Source organism: Panthera tigris, chromosome C1, assembly GCF_018350195.1.
Source record: "Panthera tigris isolate Pti1 chromosome C1, P.tigris_Pti1_mat1.1, whole genome shotgun sequence".
Classification (NCBI taxonomy): domain Eukaryota; kingdom Metazoa; phylum Chordata; class Mammalia; order Carnivora; family Felidae; genus Panthera; species Panthera tigris.
In genome coordinates this window covers 99,400,461-99,421,868 of record NC_056667.1, presented here as the reverse complement: position 1 = coordinate 99,421,868, position 21,408 = coordinate 99,400,461, and the positions used below count along the sequence as shown (strand labels likewise).

The window sequence follows — 21,408 nt, the reverse complement described above, 5'->3', positions numbered from 1 at the left end:
GGGGCCCTGAAGACAGAAATGAAGAGACTGGGAGAGAAATGAAAAGGATACTCAACAGGACCTGATAACTCAAAGGAGCTCGTTGAGCCCTCGCACACGCCTGGTACACGGTATTTCTGATGTATCAAAATACTCTAATATTGTTAGGATTACCAGTTGGACTGTTCCCAGGTTGGACTGTTCCCAGGTGTAAGTCAGCTTTTAATAACAAACTTACAGCAAATAGCTTCGGGTAAACGTTTTTATGGTAAAATATATATACACAGCCTTTCATGGATCATGCCACATCCACTATCTAATTCGATCTTAAAACAACCCTCTTAGATGGGTCTTCTCAGTCTGCTGTAACAAGGAACCACTAACCTGTGGCTTAAACAACAGAAAGGTGCTCTCTCACAGCTCGGGAGACTAGCAAACCACTTGTGGGGCAGGCTTGATTCCTTTGGAGGGTGAGGGAGAATCTTCTCCAGGGCTCCCCGCCAGCTTCTGGTGGTTTCTGGGCAATCTTTGATGTTCCTTGGCTTGTAGGTCTCTGCTTTCATCTTAAAGTAGTGTGTTCCCTAAGTGTGTGTGCATGTCTGTGTCTAAATGTCCCCTTGTCATAAGGACACCAGTCACACTGGACTGGGGGCCCACGCTACTCTGGCATGACCTCATCTAACAAATTCCTTTTGCCATGACCTTATTTCCAACTAAAGTCACATTCTGAAGTACTCAGGGTTTGGACTTCAAAATATAAATCTGGAGGGGTGGACGCACTTCACCCTGTAACACCCTTCCAGCTGGCAAAGCAGGGATGGCTCCTGTGCCCATTTTAAGGAAAAAGAAACCGAGTCTCAGAGAGATGAAGTAATTTCCCCAAGGTAAGTGAAACCCTGAGCCACAAATGCCAGGTGGCTCCCTGGCTCAGTAGTCAGAGACAGCCAGGCAGTGCCGCCTGCTGGGTGCGTGTGGCTGTTCTCACACCCTTCGAGCGGTCAGAACCGAGGGTGTAGAGAGAGCAAAGTGGTCAAATGTGGTCTCCTCTTAGAATCAATGGCAGATACCCCGTTGTTAAAAGCATCATTTTGCTTTATCCGGTTGCTGCCCCCATAGCCGCACCTTGTGAGGGTTTGACCTCCGGGGAAACTCTTCGTTCACGTTGTTTCTTGTATGTCTGTTGTTTCTTGCGGTGGGTCCGGCCCTGAGCAAGGGGAGAGCCGGGCACAATGCGCGTATTCAGGGCGGAGAGCAGAATGCCCTGCGCCTCCCTTTTCTCTCTGTGGCACCATTCTTTGCCTCCCTGTGCCTTTCTTTTGTCCTGTTGTTGAGCAACATTGGTGTGGGCGTGGGGAGCGTGCGGCTTGCCAGCAGTGAGACCGCGTGCCCGAGGATGCCTGCCTGATGACTTATGCACAAGGGCGGGCAGCGATGGGCGAGCTTCCCAGGAACCGCTTTGCCAACACGCCGGCTCCGACCTGGGCCTTCTTCTCTGCCCGTGTCACTCTCGACAGCAAGAGCTGGTAGCCCTCCAGGGGCATGGGTCCACCCGGAGAGTGGATGGCCGTGCCCCATGTGTGAACCCCCCTCCTCTTGGGAGGCAGCGTAGGAAGTAGATGAGCGCAGCTTCCAGAGATAGATTCTAATCCCAGCTCTGCCACTTAGCGACAAGGTGAATTTCAGGAAGATGCTGAATCTCCCTGTGTCACTTCCTCATCTATAAAATGGGGATAATACATTTGTTTACCTCATAAGGTTATTGAAGAGATAAATGATATAATCCATGGATGGTGCCTAGAACAACATGTCTGCCAAGTTATTCTAGCGCTCGGCACTTGTAAACAGTACTGCCTTACTTTTCCCCCAAGTGTCATTTGTTAATTTGTTCATTGAAAACTGGCAGGATACATTTTTTTTAATGTTTATTTATTTTTGAGAGAGAGAGAGAGAGAGAGAGCGAGCATGAATGGGGGAAGAGCAGAGAAAGGGAGACACAGGATCTGAAGCAGGCTCCAGGCTCTGAGCTGTCAGCACAGAGCCCGACACGGGGCCCGAACCCACGAACCGTGAGATCATAACCTGAGCCGAAGTGGGACGCTGAGCCCCCCAGGCGCCCCTGCAGGATACATTTCAAGAAGTTAACAATGGTTGTGTCTGGATGACGGAATTGCAGGTCATTTTATTGTTCTATTAAAAAAAAAATACATTTGTATTTTCTAAAGTTTCTGTAATAAATATGTAGTACTTTTTTTAATAAGAGGAAACAAACTCCCATTGAGGATCTTCAGGGTGCAGTGGACTAAGGATGGGTGAGTACAAGGGAAGATATGACCATTGTCTTTCGTGGAGTTTAAAGTCTATGGAGGGTGGGGCGCCTGGGTGGCTCAGTCTGAAAACCGTCCAACTTTGCCTCGGGTCATGATCTCATGGTTCACAGGTTCGAGCTCCACGTTAGGCTCTGTGCTGACAGGTCAGAGCCTGGAGCCTGCTTTGGATTCTGTGTCTCCCTCTCTCTCTCTCTCTCTGCCCCTCCTCTGCTTACATTCAGTCTCTGTGTCTAAAAAATGAATAAACATTAAAAAAATTGTTTAAAGTCTATGGAAGGAGACAAGGCAGATAGATCAATGCTGGGCATTAATGCTCAGTGTGGGCTGAGTATGGAACCAGTCCCCCCGCAGGTTGCACCCAACACCACAGAGATGCCCTCAGTTTTGTCCCAACGATCTTTGTATGTGGTCTTTCCTGATCTGGAAATAGGACAGTAAGATGATACACAAAGTCACCGCTTTCATGACTCCCGGCGCCCCCAGGGACATGGGGATGGAATTGTTGAGACCCCTTCCAAAGGCTCCTATTCCTAGGAAGGGGCTTACGATGAAGAAGAAAGTTGAGATGCTTTCTGTGGCACCTCTGACAAATGACACACATGAACCCGGGTCACAAAGCAGCATGTCAAGTGAACTGAAGAGTAATTTCCTGTTTCTCTATCTCTCCATAGCATTATTAGCATCATCATTGTTTTGGCTGGAGCCATTGCACTTATCATCGGTTTTGGTATCTCAGGTATGTGATTTCTTGCGTTATCGTGATCCATTCACCCCTTACCACTAGGTGCCCGATTACTCAGCACAGTTGAATGGGAAGAGCGCAGTGCTTGGACCCAGAAAACCTCAGAGCAGAGCACTGCTTCTTCTACTTATGGACTCCGCTCTCTCCGAATTAGTCATTTAACTCCCCGGGCCTCAGTTGCCTCATTCGTAGGATGGGGGAATTAATGCCCAGGTCCCCAGGTAGTTGCGAGAGCCAAACGGGATGTGTACCAAGGTATTCTACCTACCAGTCAGCGCTGAAGGTATCTGGCGTCACAGGTAAAGGGCTACGGCGAGCCATTCTAGCAATGGTTGGCCCGGGTGGGTGGTTCCTTTGCAGTGAAACGTTGCTGAAGTGTTAAAGAATATCAGGTCCTTGTGCACAGTGGTCCTAGGTAGCGGGAAGACAGGTTGTGACTGCTGTTTGTGCAGGAACCTGATGCCACTGTGCGTGGATGGTGAGATTCCGAATGCAGCTGATGTCAGTTGCAGGAATAGTCTTCTCTCCCCTCTTCTGTGTGGACCGTGACTTGGAAGCGTCTATAATGGATGCCACTTTAATTAAAACATTGAATGAGTTAGGCCACAGCTGTCTTCTCCGAGGCAAACTGTTTGCTCCATTTCCCTTAAGCTGCCTGACTCAGGCCAACATTTCTATTTTAACTTAGTCTGGGGCCAGGGCTGTCGCTTTATAACTTCAGTTTCTATAGTCCCAGCTGCCTGTTGTCTCTGTCACTCTCCTCTGGTGGGGATGTGCTGCCACCAAACAGGGGTTGTGGCTTAAGTGAAGAAAATGGTAGCTGGTACATGTGTTTGTCTAGAAAAGGCATTAGCACCTTTCCCCACTTCCTTGATCCAAAATAGGTATTTTGGGGGGCGCCTGGGTGGTTCAGTCAGTTAAGCGTCCAACTCTGGCTCAGGTTGTGATCTCGGGCTCTGTGGGTTCGAGCCCCGCGTTGAGCTCTGGGCTGACAGCTCGGAGCCTGGAGCCTGCTTCAGATTCTCTGTCTCCCTCTCTCTCTGCCCCTCCCCCACTCACACTCTGTCTCTGTCTCTGTCTCTCTCTCAAAATTAACAAGCATTACAAAAATATTTTAAGAGAAAAAATAGGTATTTTAGGGTGCCTGGTTGGCTCAGTCAGTAGAGCAGGATACTCTTGATGTTGGGGATGTAAGTCTGAGCCCCATGCTGGGTGTACAGATTACTTAAAAAAACTAAAAACTTAAAAAAAAAAAAAAAGGTATGTTGTCTTTCATCCATTTTGATTGGATTATCTGTCTTTTTCTTTTTGATTTGTAGAAATCCTTTATATATTTTGGATGCAATTTGGTTATATGCATTGCAAAATCTCTTCTACTCTATGGCTTGCTTTTTCCCTCTCCTAATGATGTCTTTCAATGCGAGCAAAAGCTCTTAATTTTGACCTAGTCCATTTTATCCATCTTTTCCTTTATACTGGGGCTTTCTGTAGCCTGTTTGGTTAAAAAAATATTTGCCTATCCCAAGGTCATGAAGATTTTTTCCCTAAGTTATCTTCTAGAAGCTTTCTTATTTTACCTTTCTCATTTATATCTATTAACCATTCAGAATTAATTTTGTGTGTGGTGCAAGAGAGTGGTCAAGATTCATATGTTCCGTGTGGCTCTCCAGGTGATCTCGCACCATTTGTCAAAAATACTGTCCTTCCCCCACATCTCACCAAGTGCTATTTTTATCATAAATCGAGTATCTAAATGTGTATGGATCTGTTTCTGAGTGTACTAGCCTGTTTTATTCTAATATTCTTTTATAATTCATTTTCTTTTTATGTTCTCTCTCTACCTAGTCCTGATCTTGGGCATTTTATCTGTCCATCAGTCTGTGTGTATCTCTCTCTCCTTCTCTCATCTTAAAGCAGGTTTACAGGGCATTACTAGCTCGACAGTAGTTTTGAAAGAGCCACATTTAGGTTTGTCTCTGATTGTTTTCCTATTTAATTAGTTTTGGCTTTTATCTTTATTAATGTCCCTCTTTCTGCTTTGTTTGGCTGTCTTTTCATTCTTTTTTCTAGTATCTTAAAATAAACACTTCTCAAAAGAGTATGTCCAGGAAAGCCAACATGGCCACCTGTGACTCAGTCGGTTAAGCATCTGACTTTTGATGTTGGCTCAGGTCATGATCTCACGGTTTGTGAGATCCAGGCCTGTGTCAGGCTTCCCACTGACAATGCCAAGTATGCTTGGGATTCCCTCTCTCTTTCTCTCTGCCTCTGCCCCACTCACTCTCTCTCAAAATAAATAAATTAACATTTTTTAAAAAAGAAAGCCAATTAATAGCTTTTAGGAGATACTATCATTCAGCTTTCCAAAATGTTTACCAATTTACTCTTCACCAGAAGTGTATGAGAGATCCAGTGTTTCATGTCCTCACCAACCCTAGATACTGTAGAATCCTTTTGTGGTTTTAATTTCTATTTCCTGGTGACTGAGGAGACTGAGTGCATGTTCATATGAGCATCATAATGTTGAGTGACAGAAGCAGACACAAAACAGTACGTTCTATATAATTCCACGTATATATAGTTCATAAACAGGCAAATGAATCTCTATTAGAAAGGAGAATAGTGGTTACTACCCTGGGAAGAGTTGAGGGGGTAGCCTTTAGGAGGCAGCATGAGGGGACTTCTGTGGGATAGTCAAGTTCTAGTTCTTGGTATGGGTGGTGGTTACGTGGAAATGAAAATGTGATTATTCTGCAGACTGCACAGTTACGATGTGTACATTTTTATGTATATGTGTTGTACTTTAACACACTCATATAGGGGTGCCTAGATGGCTCAGTCAGTTAAGCATCCGACTTTGGCTCAGGTCATGATCTTGTGGTTCATGGGCTCAAATCCTGCATCAGGCTCTGTGCTGACAGCTCACAGCCTGGAGCCTGCTTCGGATTCTGTGTCTCCCCCTCTCTCTGTGTTTCCCCCACTTGCACTCTGTCTCTGTCTCTGTCTCTCTGTCTCTCAAAAATAAACATTAAAGGGGCGCCTGGGTGGCGCAGTCGGTTAAGCGTCCGACTTCAGCCAGGTCACGATCTCGTGGTCCGTGAATTTGAGCCCCGCGTCAGGCTCTGGGCTGATGGCTCGGAGCCTGGAGCCTGTTTCTGATTCTGTGTCTCCCTCTCTCTCTGCCCCTCCCCCGTTCATGCTCTGTCTCTCTCTCTGTCCCAAAAATAAATTTAAAAAGTTGAAAAAAAAAATTAAAAATAAACATTAAAAAAATTTAAATATATTCATATATACACACATATTACAAATATGTATTATAAAATATGTGTGTATATACATTGGGAAATAAAATATTGACTAATAAAGTGAATATTTTGAACTAACTTTTAAAGATATCAGTATATACATTTTGGTAACTTCTTCACTAATGCTTAATTAGTTCTTCCTTAGTTATAATTTACCCATTCTGGATCTTGTACACCTCCTTGAATTAAAACCCTAGGCGTCTGGGTGGCTCAGTCAGTTGAGTGTCTAACTCTTGATTTTGGCTCAGGTCATGTTCCCATGGTCATGGGCTTCAGCCCTTCATCAAGCTCCACGCTGTGCAAGGAGCCTGCTTGAGATTCTCTCTCCCTCCCCCCGCCTCTCTCTGTCCCTCTTCCCTGCTCGCACACTCTCTCTCTCTAAAAATAAAATAAAATAAAATAAAAAATACACTGCCTTAAAAACAACAAAAACAACAACAACAACTCTAGTGTTTGTCCTGCACTCTAAATCTTGGTGACGAAACTTTTTTGGGCTTAGGGCTAAACGGCTTGGCATGACACCCCTTATGGAATTATCTTTTACTTGACCACCCTAGCAAGAATTTTCACATTGCCACAGCTTCCCTGTGACAGTCAACATTTTGCCACTCACACTTTTCCTATTGTATGACTACAGCGACCTCAGTACTTAGCTCTGTCCCCTGAAGAGGATGCTCAGAGGGTACTCCCTAAGTGCTTTTTTGAATGGACAAGTGGATGGGTGCTTGGAGAAGCAAATACATGGATAAAAGCTAGTCTACCCAATCCAGCAATATCCCACCAGTAATATTAAAACCCTACTGCCAATAAAGAGGTTTTCTGCCTCCGTCCTATTTCATGGGGTTAAAGCTGGTCATTTTGAATACAATAGGCTGTTTATGAATTTAACACTCTAGTTGGATTTTTCTCATTTGCCTTTATTAAAACGCCCATAACCCTTACCCAAGAGCATCATATTATCACACTTTAGATAAATTCAATAAAATGTTAGCTGGCTTGGGGTGCCCGGCTCAGTCAGTTAGTGCCCGATTCTTGATTTTGGCTCAGGTCATGATCTCACGGTTCACAAGTTTGGGCCTCACGTTGGGCTCCACGCTGACAGTGTGGAGCCTGCTTAGGATTCTCTCTCTTCCTCTCTCTCTTCCCCTCTCCCCCCCGCTCTGTCTCTCAAAATAAATAAATCCACTTTAACAAAATGTTAGCTGGCTTCATACACAAGGCAGTGAAATTAAGGAAATGGCATTACGTAGGTGATGGTGATGATGATGGCAACATCTTTTGAATCCTTCCTATGTGCACCTCACTGCAATAAATAACTTCGCATACATTATCCAATTTACTATTCACAACAAAGAGGAGGCAAGTATTATTCCTCCCTCCCAATAACTACCCACCCAAGGTTGCACGCAGCTAGCAAATGGCACAGTTGTGTTTCAGGCCCTGGTAATTTGCTTCCGGAACCCACACTCTTCCCTACCTCCCCGGTACAGATAATGACTTTCGTACGGAGTTGTGGCAGGGAAGGGTGTTTTCTGGTGTGCCTTGCAGGCATCATTCCTGAGACCGCAGCTCAGACATAGAGATATTCCTAAATACAGAAAACAATTCCACCTCTCCAACACTCTCCTGAGGTCACATATGCCAGCTCCTCATCGCCACCCCACTCCTGAAGAGTGGACCCCAGAACACATAAAATGCACGTGAGGTGAATTATTTGGAAGAGAGGTTGAGAGGCTCCCATTAATCCCTGGTTATAGGACAGCCTTTGTGGATGGCCCTTCGAGACGGGGGTGGGGGGGGGGCGGACGCCGTGGAAAGGTCCCTGACCCTCTGCAGCCCAGTCCTCACACTGTCACTCACTCACTGGATGACTTGGAACAGCTGGGGGTAAGGGAAGAGTTGAGGGATCAGACAGAGACGTTCTCATCTCAGGTCTGACACTGACTGTATGTCTTTGGGGATATAACTTAACTTTCCAGAAATGGTTTCCTCGCTGATGAAAGAGCCGTTGTGGGAATTCAATGAGAAAAGTGTTTGCGAAGTACCTGGCACATGAGTGTAATAAATGGCTGTCACTGTTATTTAGTTTGATAGCGTCGGTGCTATTAATAATAAATTGTTGTTATTAATGCATTTATATGGCACTTCTTAAAACCTCCGCAATTTCCTGGCCATGCCAGGGCTGGACACCTCCTCTGAAGTTAGGCCAGGGCAGGAAGCCACAGGACACGGTCTCATAATAAATACTCCATCTTTGGACACTGGCTAAGCCAACCAGGCATGTGCTCATGGCACCGAAACAGGAGACTGAACAAATTGTCTGCAAAGTATTTGAGAGGCATACAGATCTATATATCTAGAGCTAGGTCTAGATAACCTATCTAGATATCTAGATATAGATATAGAAATATAGATATTTTTTAATTGTAGTCATCTGAGAAACAGTTGTTGGCCTTTCTTACTTTCGTTTCATGGTTTTCAATCGTTTTTAATTTTACGTAAGGTAAAGATACCATCTTACTGGATAGGCTCTCTGTGTGTCTCAAGCTGGTCATGGATATAAGCCAAATGTGGTAGAAAGAGCACAGGGTTAGTTCCAGACAAGATTGTGTTTGATCCTGGCTCCACTACATGCTAGACAGAGCTTCGGCCAGCCATTTAATCCCATGGAGCCTCTTTATCCTCAGTCATAAGAAGGGCATAATGGTAATTCTTATCTTTCCTGGTTCTTACCAGGCTTAAAAGGAGTCACTATAACTGAAGCACTTAGTAAAGTCTCCCTGTCCTCCTGGTGCTCTGATCTGCAATCTTTCCAAATGATTCTAGTGAATAATGGTTATCGAAAGCATTAAGATTTAACATGTGGCAAGTCAGGTGCTATGTTAAGCTCTTTGCCTGCGCTGTATCCTTTAGACCTTTCAGGGACTGTCTGAGGGAGCTACTATCATTAACATCTTAATTTTAGGGGTGTCTGGGTGGCTCAGTCGGTTAAGCGTCCAACCTTGACTCAGGTCACGATCTCGCGGTTCATGAGGTCGAGCCCCACGTCGGGCTCTGTGCTGACAGCTCAGAGCCTGGAGCCTGCTTTGGATTCTGTGTCTCCCACTCTCTGCCCCTCCTCTGTTCATGTTCTGTCCCTGTCTCTCAAAAATAAGTAAACGTTAAAAAATTTTTAAAAGATGAAAAAATAAATGAAATAAAGAAGTTAGAAAACTTGCCCAAGATCACATATCCAGTAAGTGGCAGAGATGAGACTTAAATCCAGACAGCCTGATACCCGTTCTCAAACACCATATTCTACGGTGGCTTCCCACATTGTCCCTTCATCTAGCATGGCCCAGCATCCCTCCTCATTTCTTCTCACAGAAGCAGCCGTTACCCCCAATCCTGCTCTCCTCTCTGGCAAGAGGGGCACTCACATTGGTGCCAGCTTAAGCCTACGTGTTGCCACCTTTAAGCCTTATGCTATGGTGTCCATCCAGGTGGCTGGGTGTTTCCAGCCAATGCCGAGCAACCATTCCTGAAAGCTCCCAGTATGTTGTCTATGCTACTGGAATGTACAGAACTTGTCTTACTGAGTCATTTCAAAAGAAAGTTCATTTTCCAGGTTTTATCCAGTGACACTGGACATTCCAGATTCATAATTTCTGTAAAGAAGTCTTGCCTTGTGTCACCTGTACCCTCACTTTCCAAGAGATTTCTGCTCCTACAGGGCAGGGCAATTGAATAGCACTCACCCAGTGTGAAAACAGAACCGCTCAGGTTTTGGCCTGCTTCTCTTTTACAGCTACTCTTCTCCGATGCAAACCAGAGCTGTCAGAGCAATTAGCCCTCAAGGGCTAGAGAATGCATTTTCAGTAAGTGGCAGGGCTTTCCAACTTTAAAGTTCAAATCTTAGAGGCCAGTGAAATTCTTAAAATCTGTGCCTGTTTCAATTAACAGAAATCTCTATCAATAGATAACCACCTCGAACCCATCGCCTGGAGTCCTTTTACCCTTCGGCTCACCAAATCACACAAGAGCCACTGGTGGTTAAGAGGCCTGGAGAATACTACCAAGCCAGATTTTGTTTCCTAAAACAATTGGCTCTTTGAGCCAATATTTGCTTGCAAGTTTGAATACAGATTTCTTTCTTTCTTTCCTTTCTTTCTTTCTCTCCTTCTTTCTTTTTCTTTCTTTTATTTTCTTCTCTTTTTTTTTTGAAAAGCAATATTTGTATGCTATTGCTTGCAAATTAAATTTCCTTTAATCACTTTTAATCATCATTTATTCAGCTAACAAGCATTTATTGATTGCTTTCTGGGTGCAAAGCCATGGCTAGGTCCTCATGGTTTAAGTTCTCCCTAGTTTTTATTCCTCCTCTTGATTTGATAAGGGAGGGGAGCATTTAATCGACATTATGCTCATTCCATCTGCCACATCTTTAATGCAACCTTAAATGCGCTAGAGCCTGCAGTGGGTCCCTGGGACACTCCACACTTGCCTACTTTCAATCATTAAGTTCTCTAAGAGATATTTCAGCAAATTCTCTACCTTTGGGCTCAAGGCCAACACATTAAAATTAATTCGGTAGCACAATTACCAAACTAAGATATGTCATTACCATTTCATTCTCTCTATAAACTGTGTTAATCATGTATTTTTTCTGAAAAGTAATTTTTCAATTCAACTTTAATGGCACTTTATAAACTACAATCAAATTTATCCCTGCTCTAACATAGTTACATTTGCTCCATGATTATATTGAGAATCTCTGTATTTTCATTGCCTTCTTTTTCACTGGCTCACGTTTCCCCAAAATTTAGATGCGGTAATCCTGCCGAATATTCCTTATTCCTATAACCATTTTGGATAGTAGCATTATCTCATATAGTGCCTTGATTTCTACTTATTTCCATTCACTCATTCATGTATTCATTCAATGAACAAACACTATTTTTCTTTGTAGAAATGTAGCATTAGGCACTTGTCTTACTTTGTTCAGGCTGCCATAACAAAATATCATAGACTGGGTGGCTTAAAAAACAGAAATTTATTTTCTCACAGTTCTGGAGGCTGGAAAGTCCTCCCCAGGTTTTAGGTGGCCCCATCTCTAAGGCTACAATGGTAGTGGCCCTCTGGCTGGTTGAAACACAGACAATGGCCCTCATCCTTTGAAAGGAAGGAGGCACACCCGATGATCTCTGCGCATCACCTTTAGATTGTTTTTCCCTTTTCTGGAAGAATAGCACATATTTACAGCTCTATGGTCTTGGCCTGCAGGATCTAAGAAATCTGACAGCCTTCCTTGATTTGTCTCATTTTTTCTATCCCCTTTAGTTTTTCTGTCCCCTGCTGGTGCTGTTGCTGCTGGTGTAGTCCCCATTTCTATTCCTGGCTTCTGCCGAGGTGGCTAATTAAACCTTTCTCATTTTTTTGCAATATGGATAGGCTGAGAAATTTCCAAATCTTCAAGTTATGGTTCTTTTTTAACTTAACAATTCCTTCTTCAATTCATCTCTTTCCTTTCTTAAATTTTACTATATAAGCAGTCAGGAGTAACCAAAATGCTCCTTCACACCTTTGCTTAGAAATCTCAGCTAGGGGCACCTGGCTGGCTCAGTGAGTAAAGCATCTGACTCTTGATCTCGAGGTCATGAGTTCGAGCCCCACATTTGGTGTAGAGATCACTTTAAAAATATACAATCAATTAATTATATACCCAATTCCATTACTTGTAAATTCAAAATTCCATCACTTATAAATTCAACTTTCCACGAAACACTAGAACATAGTTTAACCAAGTTCTTTCCCACTTTATAATAGGATGACTTTTCCCCCAGTTTCCAATAACATGTTCCTCGTTTCCATCTGAGACCTTACCAGAATCACCCTTAACATCCATATTTCTAACATGCATCTTAAAATTCTTCCAGCCCCTACCCAGGACCCTGTTTCAAAGCACCTTCCACATGCTTACTAGTCTATTACACCAGCACCTCACTTCTTAGTACCAAAATTTGTATTAGTCGGGGTTGTCCTGAGAAACAGAACCCAGAACCAATTGGAGTGTGTGTGTGTGTGTGTGTGTGTGTGTGTAATGAGAGAGAGGGAGGGAGAGATTTAGAAAGAATTGGCTCACACAATTGTGGAGGCTAAAAAATCCCAAGATCTGCTTCATCATGCTGGAGACCCAGATGGTTGAGTTCCAATCTGAGTCCAAAGGCTTGAGAACCTGGAGAGCCAATGATGTAGTTCCAGTCTCAAAACTGGCAGGCTCAAGATCCAAGAAGACAGTGTTTCAGGTCTAGCCCAAAGGCAGGAAAAGACGAACGTCCCAGCTGAAAGCAATCAGGCAGTCGGAGTTCCCTCTTACTCAGGCTTTGTGTTCTATTCAAGCCTTCTACTGATTGCATGACGCCCCCCAAATAAGGGGCGGGGGGGGGGTGACCTGCTTTACTCCGTCTACTGAATCAAATGTTAATCTTATCCAGAAACATCCTCACAGACGCCCCAGAATGTCTGACCAAATGCCTGGGCATCCCATGGCCCAGTCAAGTTGACATATAAAATCAGAGCATTATAGGGCTTACGAATATCATGAAGACAGTCTCCGTCCTTGAAAAGCTTACAAATGTGTGCCAGGGACAGACCAGACACAAGGTGGGGGGAGACAGCTGCTATAATAAAGGCAAGGGAAAGTATTATGGGAGAGTAGAGAATCTATTAATTTTGTCTTGGCAGATCAAAAGAGGGCTTCACGCAAGGGCTGCCATCTGAACAGCCTTGCATAGAAGTAGAATTTGGATAGCTGGTGATAAAGGAGAGGGGAGAACTATAAATTGTAGGTGTGAGATGAACAGGGGTGTGAAGATGCATAGTATAATGGTATAACCAGTACTACCCTGGAATGTCTTGGATATTAGTCTGTCAAGTAAAAATAATTGAAAAGCAAATTAAATCTTTAAAGCAGCGTTCAAGAAAATGCCAAGGCAGGGGATGGGGCCTGTTGCATTCATATAACGCACTGAAACTCCGTACAGTCGTCTTTCATAATTTCTCTCCCAAATCTCCCACGTGAATGGCCACTGTGCATGGCAGCTGCTCCCAGGTCTCACTTCCCCCACACTCAAAAGTCTGAGCAACTTCCTCCCAAGCCAGCCTGTGCACAGGTTTTTTTTCCCCTGCCTCTTTTTCACCTAGAACTGTTCTTCTATCAGTAACTCTGTTCTTTCTAAATAAACCCATTGAGCTTAGCTTCTTCGGGTCTGTCCTCCATCCAGTACCTTCACCTACTTTCCATAAAGCCCACGAGCCAATTAGTTCCAATCCCTAATGGGCTAGGAGAGGTGAAATGCCAAGGATATCCTTATGTTCATAGCATTTACCTCTTGAATCTGAAAAATAGCATGCATACCTTGTGTATTTTTTCCAGTGAAAGCAGAAAATCAATAAATCACTTGATATACATAAATAGTAGAGACTATGGAAGGATGTGTTAGGAAATGAGACTGGAAAGGCAGCGATAAAAACTAATATCTATGGGGCACTTACTATGTGCCAACCAGGATTTAGCTTTGAAGGCCATGCTAGTAAGTCTGAACTTTATTTACTCCACAGCCTTTGGGAGCCGTGGAAGATTAGTGATTATAAAACTGATGTGTCCAGACTGTATTTTAAGGTCTACCCGTAAGATGAATGCATGTAAACTAGATTGGATGGAAGCAAAGATGAAGCGCACAAATACCAACAGGGAAGCCAAGAAATGCTCAGGACCCATCAAGTAGGACTTTTTTGGCTCTAAGAAGGAGAGGTGTGCGCTGACTGTTTTAATACAACAAACAAAGCATTTGTTTAAAAGGTACTCAGAGATTGGGACAGGAACTAGACGTGGAACCCCTCAGGATCTAAGACAGCTCTAGGGGTGGAGGATTCTCTTCATCTTTCTCTCGCATGTTCTCTCCCCCACACTTTGGATCGGCTCCACTCTCCTCTTGGGCTCAAATGCCCCTCCCCCTCCTTCACTTCACAACCAACCACGGAAGGAGTCTCTCAAGAAGATTCGGTTAATAAGAGACTCTTAAGTACTGAGAACACACTGAGGGTTGGTTGGGGGTGGGGGAGAGGGGAAAGTGGGTGATGGGCATTGAGGAGGGCACCTGTTGGAATGAGCACTGGGTGTTGTATGGAAACCAAATTGACAATAAATTATATTTAAAAAAAGAAGAAGAAGATTTGGTTAATTAAATCACCCCTACAGGCATGCCCAGTCATTCAGTTGGCCAGTCCTTCACAGATTGCACAGGCTGTCCACTGGGCAAGTGGGGGAGAGGCAGTGGATATGTCTGGCATCATAATTAATATTTCTACTGGTGGTATGTTTGGAGGGCAGGGTGGTATCTATCTTAAGCCAAAAATCAATTAAATTAAGTACCATTCTTCATTACACCATAGCTAGCACTATAACCTTGACCAAGTCACTTATCTCCTCTTTGCTTTGGTTTCTTCATCATCCAAATGGAGATCAAAGTAACAGCACTTTAGAATCTAGCATTCTTCAGAATCACTAGCCACATTTAGTCAACGTGAGGTCTCACTTCTGTGCCACTTCTGGTTAACCAAGAGTAACAATACCTGATGTGTGTCATTGCAGTTTGCAAATCAAGTTCACGTCCATTTGATTTGATCCTCATAAGAACCCTTTCAGGTGGGGAAGACAGATATCATTCCCTCCATTTTTCTGAGACCCAGAGAGGTTACATGATTTACTCAAGCTCACACAGCTATTAAGTCAGAAAGCCAGGACTTGAATTCCCATTTCAAACTCCAAGTTCCTTATGTTCTCTACTTGTCACCTCTCAAGTTTGGGTTGCCTGTTCCAAAAAGCAGATCTGCTGTAGATCAAGGCTACTGTGTCCCTGTTCTTTCTATTCTTATGTCTTCTTTTTTTATGCCTCTCCTGTTCTTCTACATTTCTAATTTATTCCAGAAGTGTTTGGCCTTCAGTAATGAAGGGTTTGGTTGTAGACATTCCAAGACTTCCCTCAGCATTGACCCTTGCTTCCTGAATTGCAGGGAGACACTCCATTAGAGTCACTACTCTCACCTCCGCTGGGAACATCGGGGAGGATGGAATCCTGAGCTGCATTTTTGAACCTGACATCAAACTTTCTGATATCGTGATACAGTGGCTGAAGGAAGGTGTTATGGGCTTGGTACATGAGTTCAAAGAAGGCAAAGACGACCTGTCAGACCAAGACGAGATGTTCAGAGGCAGGACGGCTGTGTTTGCGGATCAAGTGATAGGTGGCAATGCCTCTCTGAGGCTGAAAAACGTGCAACTCACAGATGCTGGCACCTATAAATGTTACATCATCACCTCCAAAGGCAAGGGGAATGCTAACCTTGAGTATAAAACTGGAGGTGAGTCACTTTGGGAAAGAGGGAAAGAAAGTGCCCAAAGGTAGGTGCCCAAAGGTATTTGGGGCTAAAGACCATGGATGGCTGATGGAATATGTGTGCCCAAGAGTGACCAATAAGGCGAAGACTGTCTGAATTCTGCCAGCAGCCATCCTTGCTGTCCAAGACCCACAGCAACTCCAAAAATAGCTCCCTATCATATTAGATCTTAAAATCTTCTGTTCTGGACTTTAGTCTTTTCCAGATTTTCAGGTATATTCCCTGAAATATCTTGCCAAAATAAACGTGGTCTCTTTCATGGTAGCCTGTGTCATTACTAGCAAGAGAAACCTGTGATCTGGCCTGAGACTTTTCTACAAGAAGTAGGCCCTAGCCCAAGTCTGAATTCAGTACCTCCAGGGGCTTATGGCAGTGGAACCCATTTTAGGAAGACTTCAAAAGGAACTAATGGAAAACAGTATTGTCCTATAAACTCACTAATCCTCCCCCAGTGAAATCCACCCTTCCTTATCAACTCAGCTTGGTGAATTACTGTACAAGGAACTCAGAAATGTACTGTGAGGAGTAAAAAGATGATTAAGAAAACTAGATGATTGTCCCCCGTCTTGAAGAGCTCTTTGTATAGAGCATATAGAGTTGAGGGCTGGGGCAGAGATAAGAAAAATGGGTAAATAACTATAATAATTGGTAAAGTGTATCAAATGCTTTAAGAGAAATACACAGTGATTTGAGGATTCAGAGGGAGAGAGAGAGATCACATCCAAATGCCTAGGGAGGGGACGGATAGGAAAGCCCCCATGGAGAATTTGGCATTTGAGAAAGGCCTTGCAAGATAGGCAGAAAGTATCCCGAGGTCTCCTGGCCTGCACAGGCCTTCCTTGGACACTTCATAACATGTGTTTATATTTGTTTGAGGCGCAGATTTAGAGCCAGACCTGGACAAGTATAGTGACCTGGGCAAGGCAACCTGACTGGGCCTTAGTTTCTTCATCTTAAAATGGGGATTCCTAGGGTCATCTCAAAGGGACACTGGAGCCAACTGAAAGGGCTTCCAATGGCAAAGCTGGAACAGTCTGAGCAACCATATAAACAGCATGGTATTAAATTCGAACTCCAACTATAAAATAAACATGTGAGTCCATACTTCTATAAATATGAGGGAGACGGCACAAACCTTTACAGATGAATTCCAAATAATGTATTTAGATCTCCCCACTCCTGGAGGTAGAGCTTAACACTTCCTCCCTCCCCCATGACCACACATAGTGTGTGTTTTTCTCAGGAAGTCCAGCTTCCAGAGAAACCTGCCTCAGCCGGGTGGTCAAAGTTAACCTCATCAGTGATAAGTCATGTTGATAGAATGCCTTCTGATGTGACATGATGAGAAGGATACTCTTCCTCCCACAGTCTTCCTCTCTGAAACCCATAGCACCAATCTAATCATGAGAAAGACATCAGACAGATTCCAAGAGAGGGGCATCCCACAAAATATCTGACCAATACCACTCAAAACTGTCAAGATCAGGAAAAACATGGAAAGACTGAGATACTGTCACAGGCCAGAGGAACCTAAGAGGACGGGAGGACCAAATGCAATATGGGATGCTGGGGAAGAAAAAGGACATTAGTGGGAAAACTGGTGAAATGCAAACAAAGTCTGGAGATAAGTTAATAGTTATGTACCAGTGATGGCTTCTATTATAACTACATAATAGTTATGTACCAGTTATGTACCAGTGATGGGTTTCTCTGGCACATTTTGACAGATGTGCCACGGTTATTTAAGATGTTAACATTAGGGAAAATGGGGTGAGGTGTATACAAGATCGCTGTGCTATCCTGGTGACGTTTCTGTAAATCTAAAATTATGCCAAACTTAAAAGCTTATTTTTAAAATGGTGATAATAGATATCCTTGTAACTGTTGTGAGGATCAAATGAAATAATGTCTGGAATTTGGTACCTGGCACAGAGAACACCCTCAATAAATGGTGGTTCACTGTCATGTACACTCAGTTCCTTACATCATCTCCCGGGAGCTCATTCCCTGCCTGCTGGGAGGGGATGAGTCTCATCTCCCCTGCTAGATGGCAGACTCTTTAAGGGCAAGGCAAGGTCTTTCCTTGTACCACTCACTCAGTTCCAGCACAGTCCCGGGCGAAGGAAAGTGCTAAATAACTTAATAAATTATATCCTGGCATAATAAGCGTTTTACAGTCAAAAGTCCAGGACTTAACATTTTTCCATAAGTATCTTTCTGCCTGAATATTAGAAGAAGCTAGTCTTAATTTCCAAGTTCATTTACCTCCCCAAGAAGGAGAACTATCTTAGAAGGTGACAAATGCCTGCCTCTACCCCTGGACACCAGGGCTGGAGAGGCTCCACCCAAGAAAATCCAAACCACCATGATGGGAAGGCCTGTGTATGGAATTTCTGTGGGCGATAGGTGAATGCTGTTTGTTTTTTACTTCTCCTTCTCCTTCCCCACCCTAACTTTATCCTCCAGGCAGAAAAATACATAAAAAAATCCAAGAGGCTTCACAGGTACCTGAGAAAATGCCCAATTTCCTTAAGGGATACACTTTCTTGTGATCAACTTTATCCTTTATCTTTAAAGGGATAAACTGGAACTCATCTTAGTTGGAGAGATTTACCTGTTATAACAATGATACCTAAAACTTAGGTCTTGGCCAAAGGGTTGTGTAAATCTTTACTGGAAACTACTATACAATGGGCCATGCACAGACAGCCCACTGGGGAAGTATTGAGTCACTTCGGTGGTGGAAATGACTGTGTTTTTAAGACCTTGCACTTCAAAGGCTATATTGTTTTATTGCTATGACCTTGACATCTGCCCCTTTCAATCCTGCAGCCTTCAGCATCCCAGAGGTGAACGTGGACTATAATGCCAGCTCAGAGAGCCTACGGTGTGAGGCTCCCCGATGGTTCCCCCAGCCTACAGTGGTCTGGGCATCCCAAGTTGACCAGGGAGCCAACTTCTCAGAAGTCTCCAATACCAGCTTTGAGCTGAACTCTGAGAATGTGACCATGAAGGTTGTGTCCGTACTCTACAATGTCACGATCAACAACACGTACTCCTGTATGATTGAGAACAACATTGCCAAAGCCACAGGGGATATCAAAGTGACAGGTGGGTTTCTCCATGCTTTTTGTACACTTTTCGTATGGGTTTATTGGGGGTGAGAATCAAATCTGAATTAAAATCTAATTTCTTTAACAGATATATTATGTATCAGGGAATGGAAAGCTCTAGAGTCCTCTTCATGGAGACCTTAGCCACAATTATAGTTGGGACTGCATTACATAAGAAGAAGCCTAACACAAGACAATATTTATGGCATATAGGTCAAAAATTGCAATGAGGCTTCATCTTGTATGCCTTCTCTTTGACTGGGGGTGGTTCCCTGGAAAGCACTATTTAGGAATCTGTGGCCCTAACTCAGTAGGTCTGCTTTGGTGAAGCAATGAGGAAAATGACAATTATTTGACATCTTTGACATATTCAGCTGGTGATCTACATGCCTAGCCCCCCAAAACTGATTTGGTTCTAGCCTGCTTTTGAGAAGACTTTTTTAGGGTCTGACTTAGTCTTATTCAGCCCATCTGGGACTGGCTCATGATCCCACTAACACTGGCCTGGGATTTATCTGAAAGCTCTGGCATTAAGTGGCCTCCCAGGCTGACACGACCAAGACTCAGAGAGGCCCAACATGCTAGTTTCCCTGCTTTCATGCGCGCACACACACACACACACAAAACCTAGGGTTGAGCTAGTGTCTAGAAAATGCACAGACTGGATTATGACTTTTAAGACCGTCCCTACGGCAGCTGAATTAAAAATTCAGTCTAGAGTGGAAGGCGTATGTCAGGAGAACTGCTGTCTCATATCCAGCCTAGAACCAGTGGAATACCTTGCACATTTAAGAGACCTATCAAGAATGTTTGCTGAATTTAGCAGATCCTGCACACCGAGAAAACGGATTTGAGGATTAACACAACAATCTGCACAACCTGAACCACAGAACTCAGCAGGTACATGGCGCAGAGAGGTGAACCGGGGGAGAGAAGCCATGGAGGGCAGGGAGCTGTTTTTCCATCCAGGGAGATGACGGAGAATACGGGAAAAGCACTCCCCCTCAAAAACAGCTGAACAGAAAGCGGAAAAGTGGAAACAGCCGCAGGGACTGAACTGAAAAGGGAGAAAGGAGAGGAGAGGGTTTAAATTCCATTAAGACTATAAACAGGGAGCGCAGAGTCTGCAACTCTGCAGCTGATACCTGGCGGTGCTCCGATGGGAAGGGCGAATCCCCAGGAGTAGAGTGGGGTCCAGGGCTCTTCGGGCCACAAGGGGAGAGGCGGTTCCCCTGCTGGGAGGACATTCGGTAGAGGCTGTGCAGCCACCCGGTCCCAGCGGACCCCGGAGAACAATCGCATTCGCTGGTGCTGGAACAAGGTCGCTGGGGGTGAAGCCAGATGCGGGTTGAGATTTTCCACAATCTCTGAAACGCTGCTGCCACCCGATTGCGGGAACTTTCTCTGGGGCGGCTGGCACCCAGCCCAGCCGCAGTCTCTGGGCGTCAGCAGCACAGTCCCGCCAACGTTCCTGGGGGCGGCGGCACCCGGCCAGTGCTCGGTGAGACCCTCCCACAGAGAGGTGGAGCTGGTCAGAGCCGCGGTCCCTCGGAAGTGAGGGGTCAGGAAACACAGTCTCATCTGAGATAAAACTCAGGAGGGAAGTGCCGCCTGGCACCCTGATGGCTTGGTCACGCAGGGTATAAAAGCGGGGAGCCGCCGGAAGCCAGAGACAAAGGATGGGTGCGCGACAAGAGACGAGGTAGTTGGGTGACGCCATTTTTGCCCCTCCCACGCATGCGCATATACACACCTACACGCGCCACAACAATCCACCCTGGTAAGCTAAGCAGCACCATCTAGTGGAGAACGGAGCCATTACACTGAGCCCCGCCCAACTGGGCCAACCTCACTCTTCGGGAACATGACAAATCTCTCCACCTACTTAGTTTACGGACTATAAAGTACTTCATAGTTTGACTTCTAGGGGAAAATGGTGTAATTTCAATTGTATTTCAGTCTGTTCACTGGTCCATCTATTCAATTTTTTTTTCCTTTATTTTTCTTTCTCTTTCTCTTTTTCTTCTTTTTCTTGAATACAGAAAGAAAAAAAATTTATTTTTACTTTCAATTTTTATTAAAAATATTTTTCTTTAATTTTTTTCTACTATATTTTTTAGTCTTGTGTAAATTTTTTCAAATTCTATTTTACTTCCATCTTATCATTTTATTCTATCTCAGTGTATTCATTTTTTCAAATTTTCAAACGATTTCTTTTTTTTTTCTTTCCCCTTTTTCCTCTAATCTATCAAGCCCCTTTCAACATCCAGACCAAAACACACCTAGGATCTAGCACCATTTATTTGATTTTGTGTGTGTGTGTTTGTTGTTTTTAATTTTTTAACTTTAATTATTTTTAATTTTTTTTTTTTTTTTTAAATTTTTTTTTTTCAACGTTTTTTATTTATTTTTGGGACAGAGAGAGAGACAGAGCATGAACGGGGGAGGGGCAGAGAGAGAGGGAGACACAGAATCGGAAACAGGCTCCAGGCTCCGAGCCATCA

The 21,408-nt window shown here is 44.1% G+C and overlaps 1 protein-coding gene across 1 annotated transcript in view; it reads left to right on the top strand.

Annotated features, from left to right (window-relative positions):
• The window catches only part of VTCN1 (V-set domain containing T cell activation inhibitor 1), a 62,450-nt gene that overhangs the window by 30,500 nt on the left and 10,542 nt on the right, over window positions 1-21,408 (top strand). The window contains exons 2-4 of the mRNA XM_007075671.2: window positions 2,978-3,042; window positions 15,408-15,755; window positions 18,624-18,902. Coding sequence (XP_007075733.1) covers window positions 2,978-3,042; window positions 15,408-15,755; window positions 18,624-18,902 — 692 coding nt within the window. The remainder of the gene's footprint in view (window positions 1-2,977; window positions 3,043-15,407; window positions 15,756-18,623; window positions 18,903-21,408) is intronic.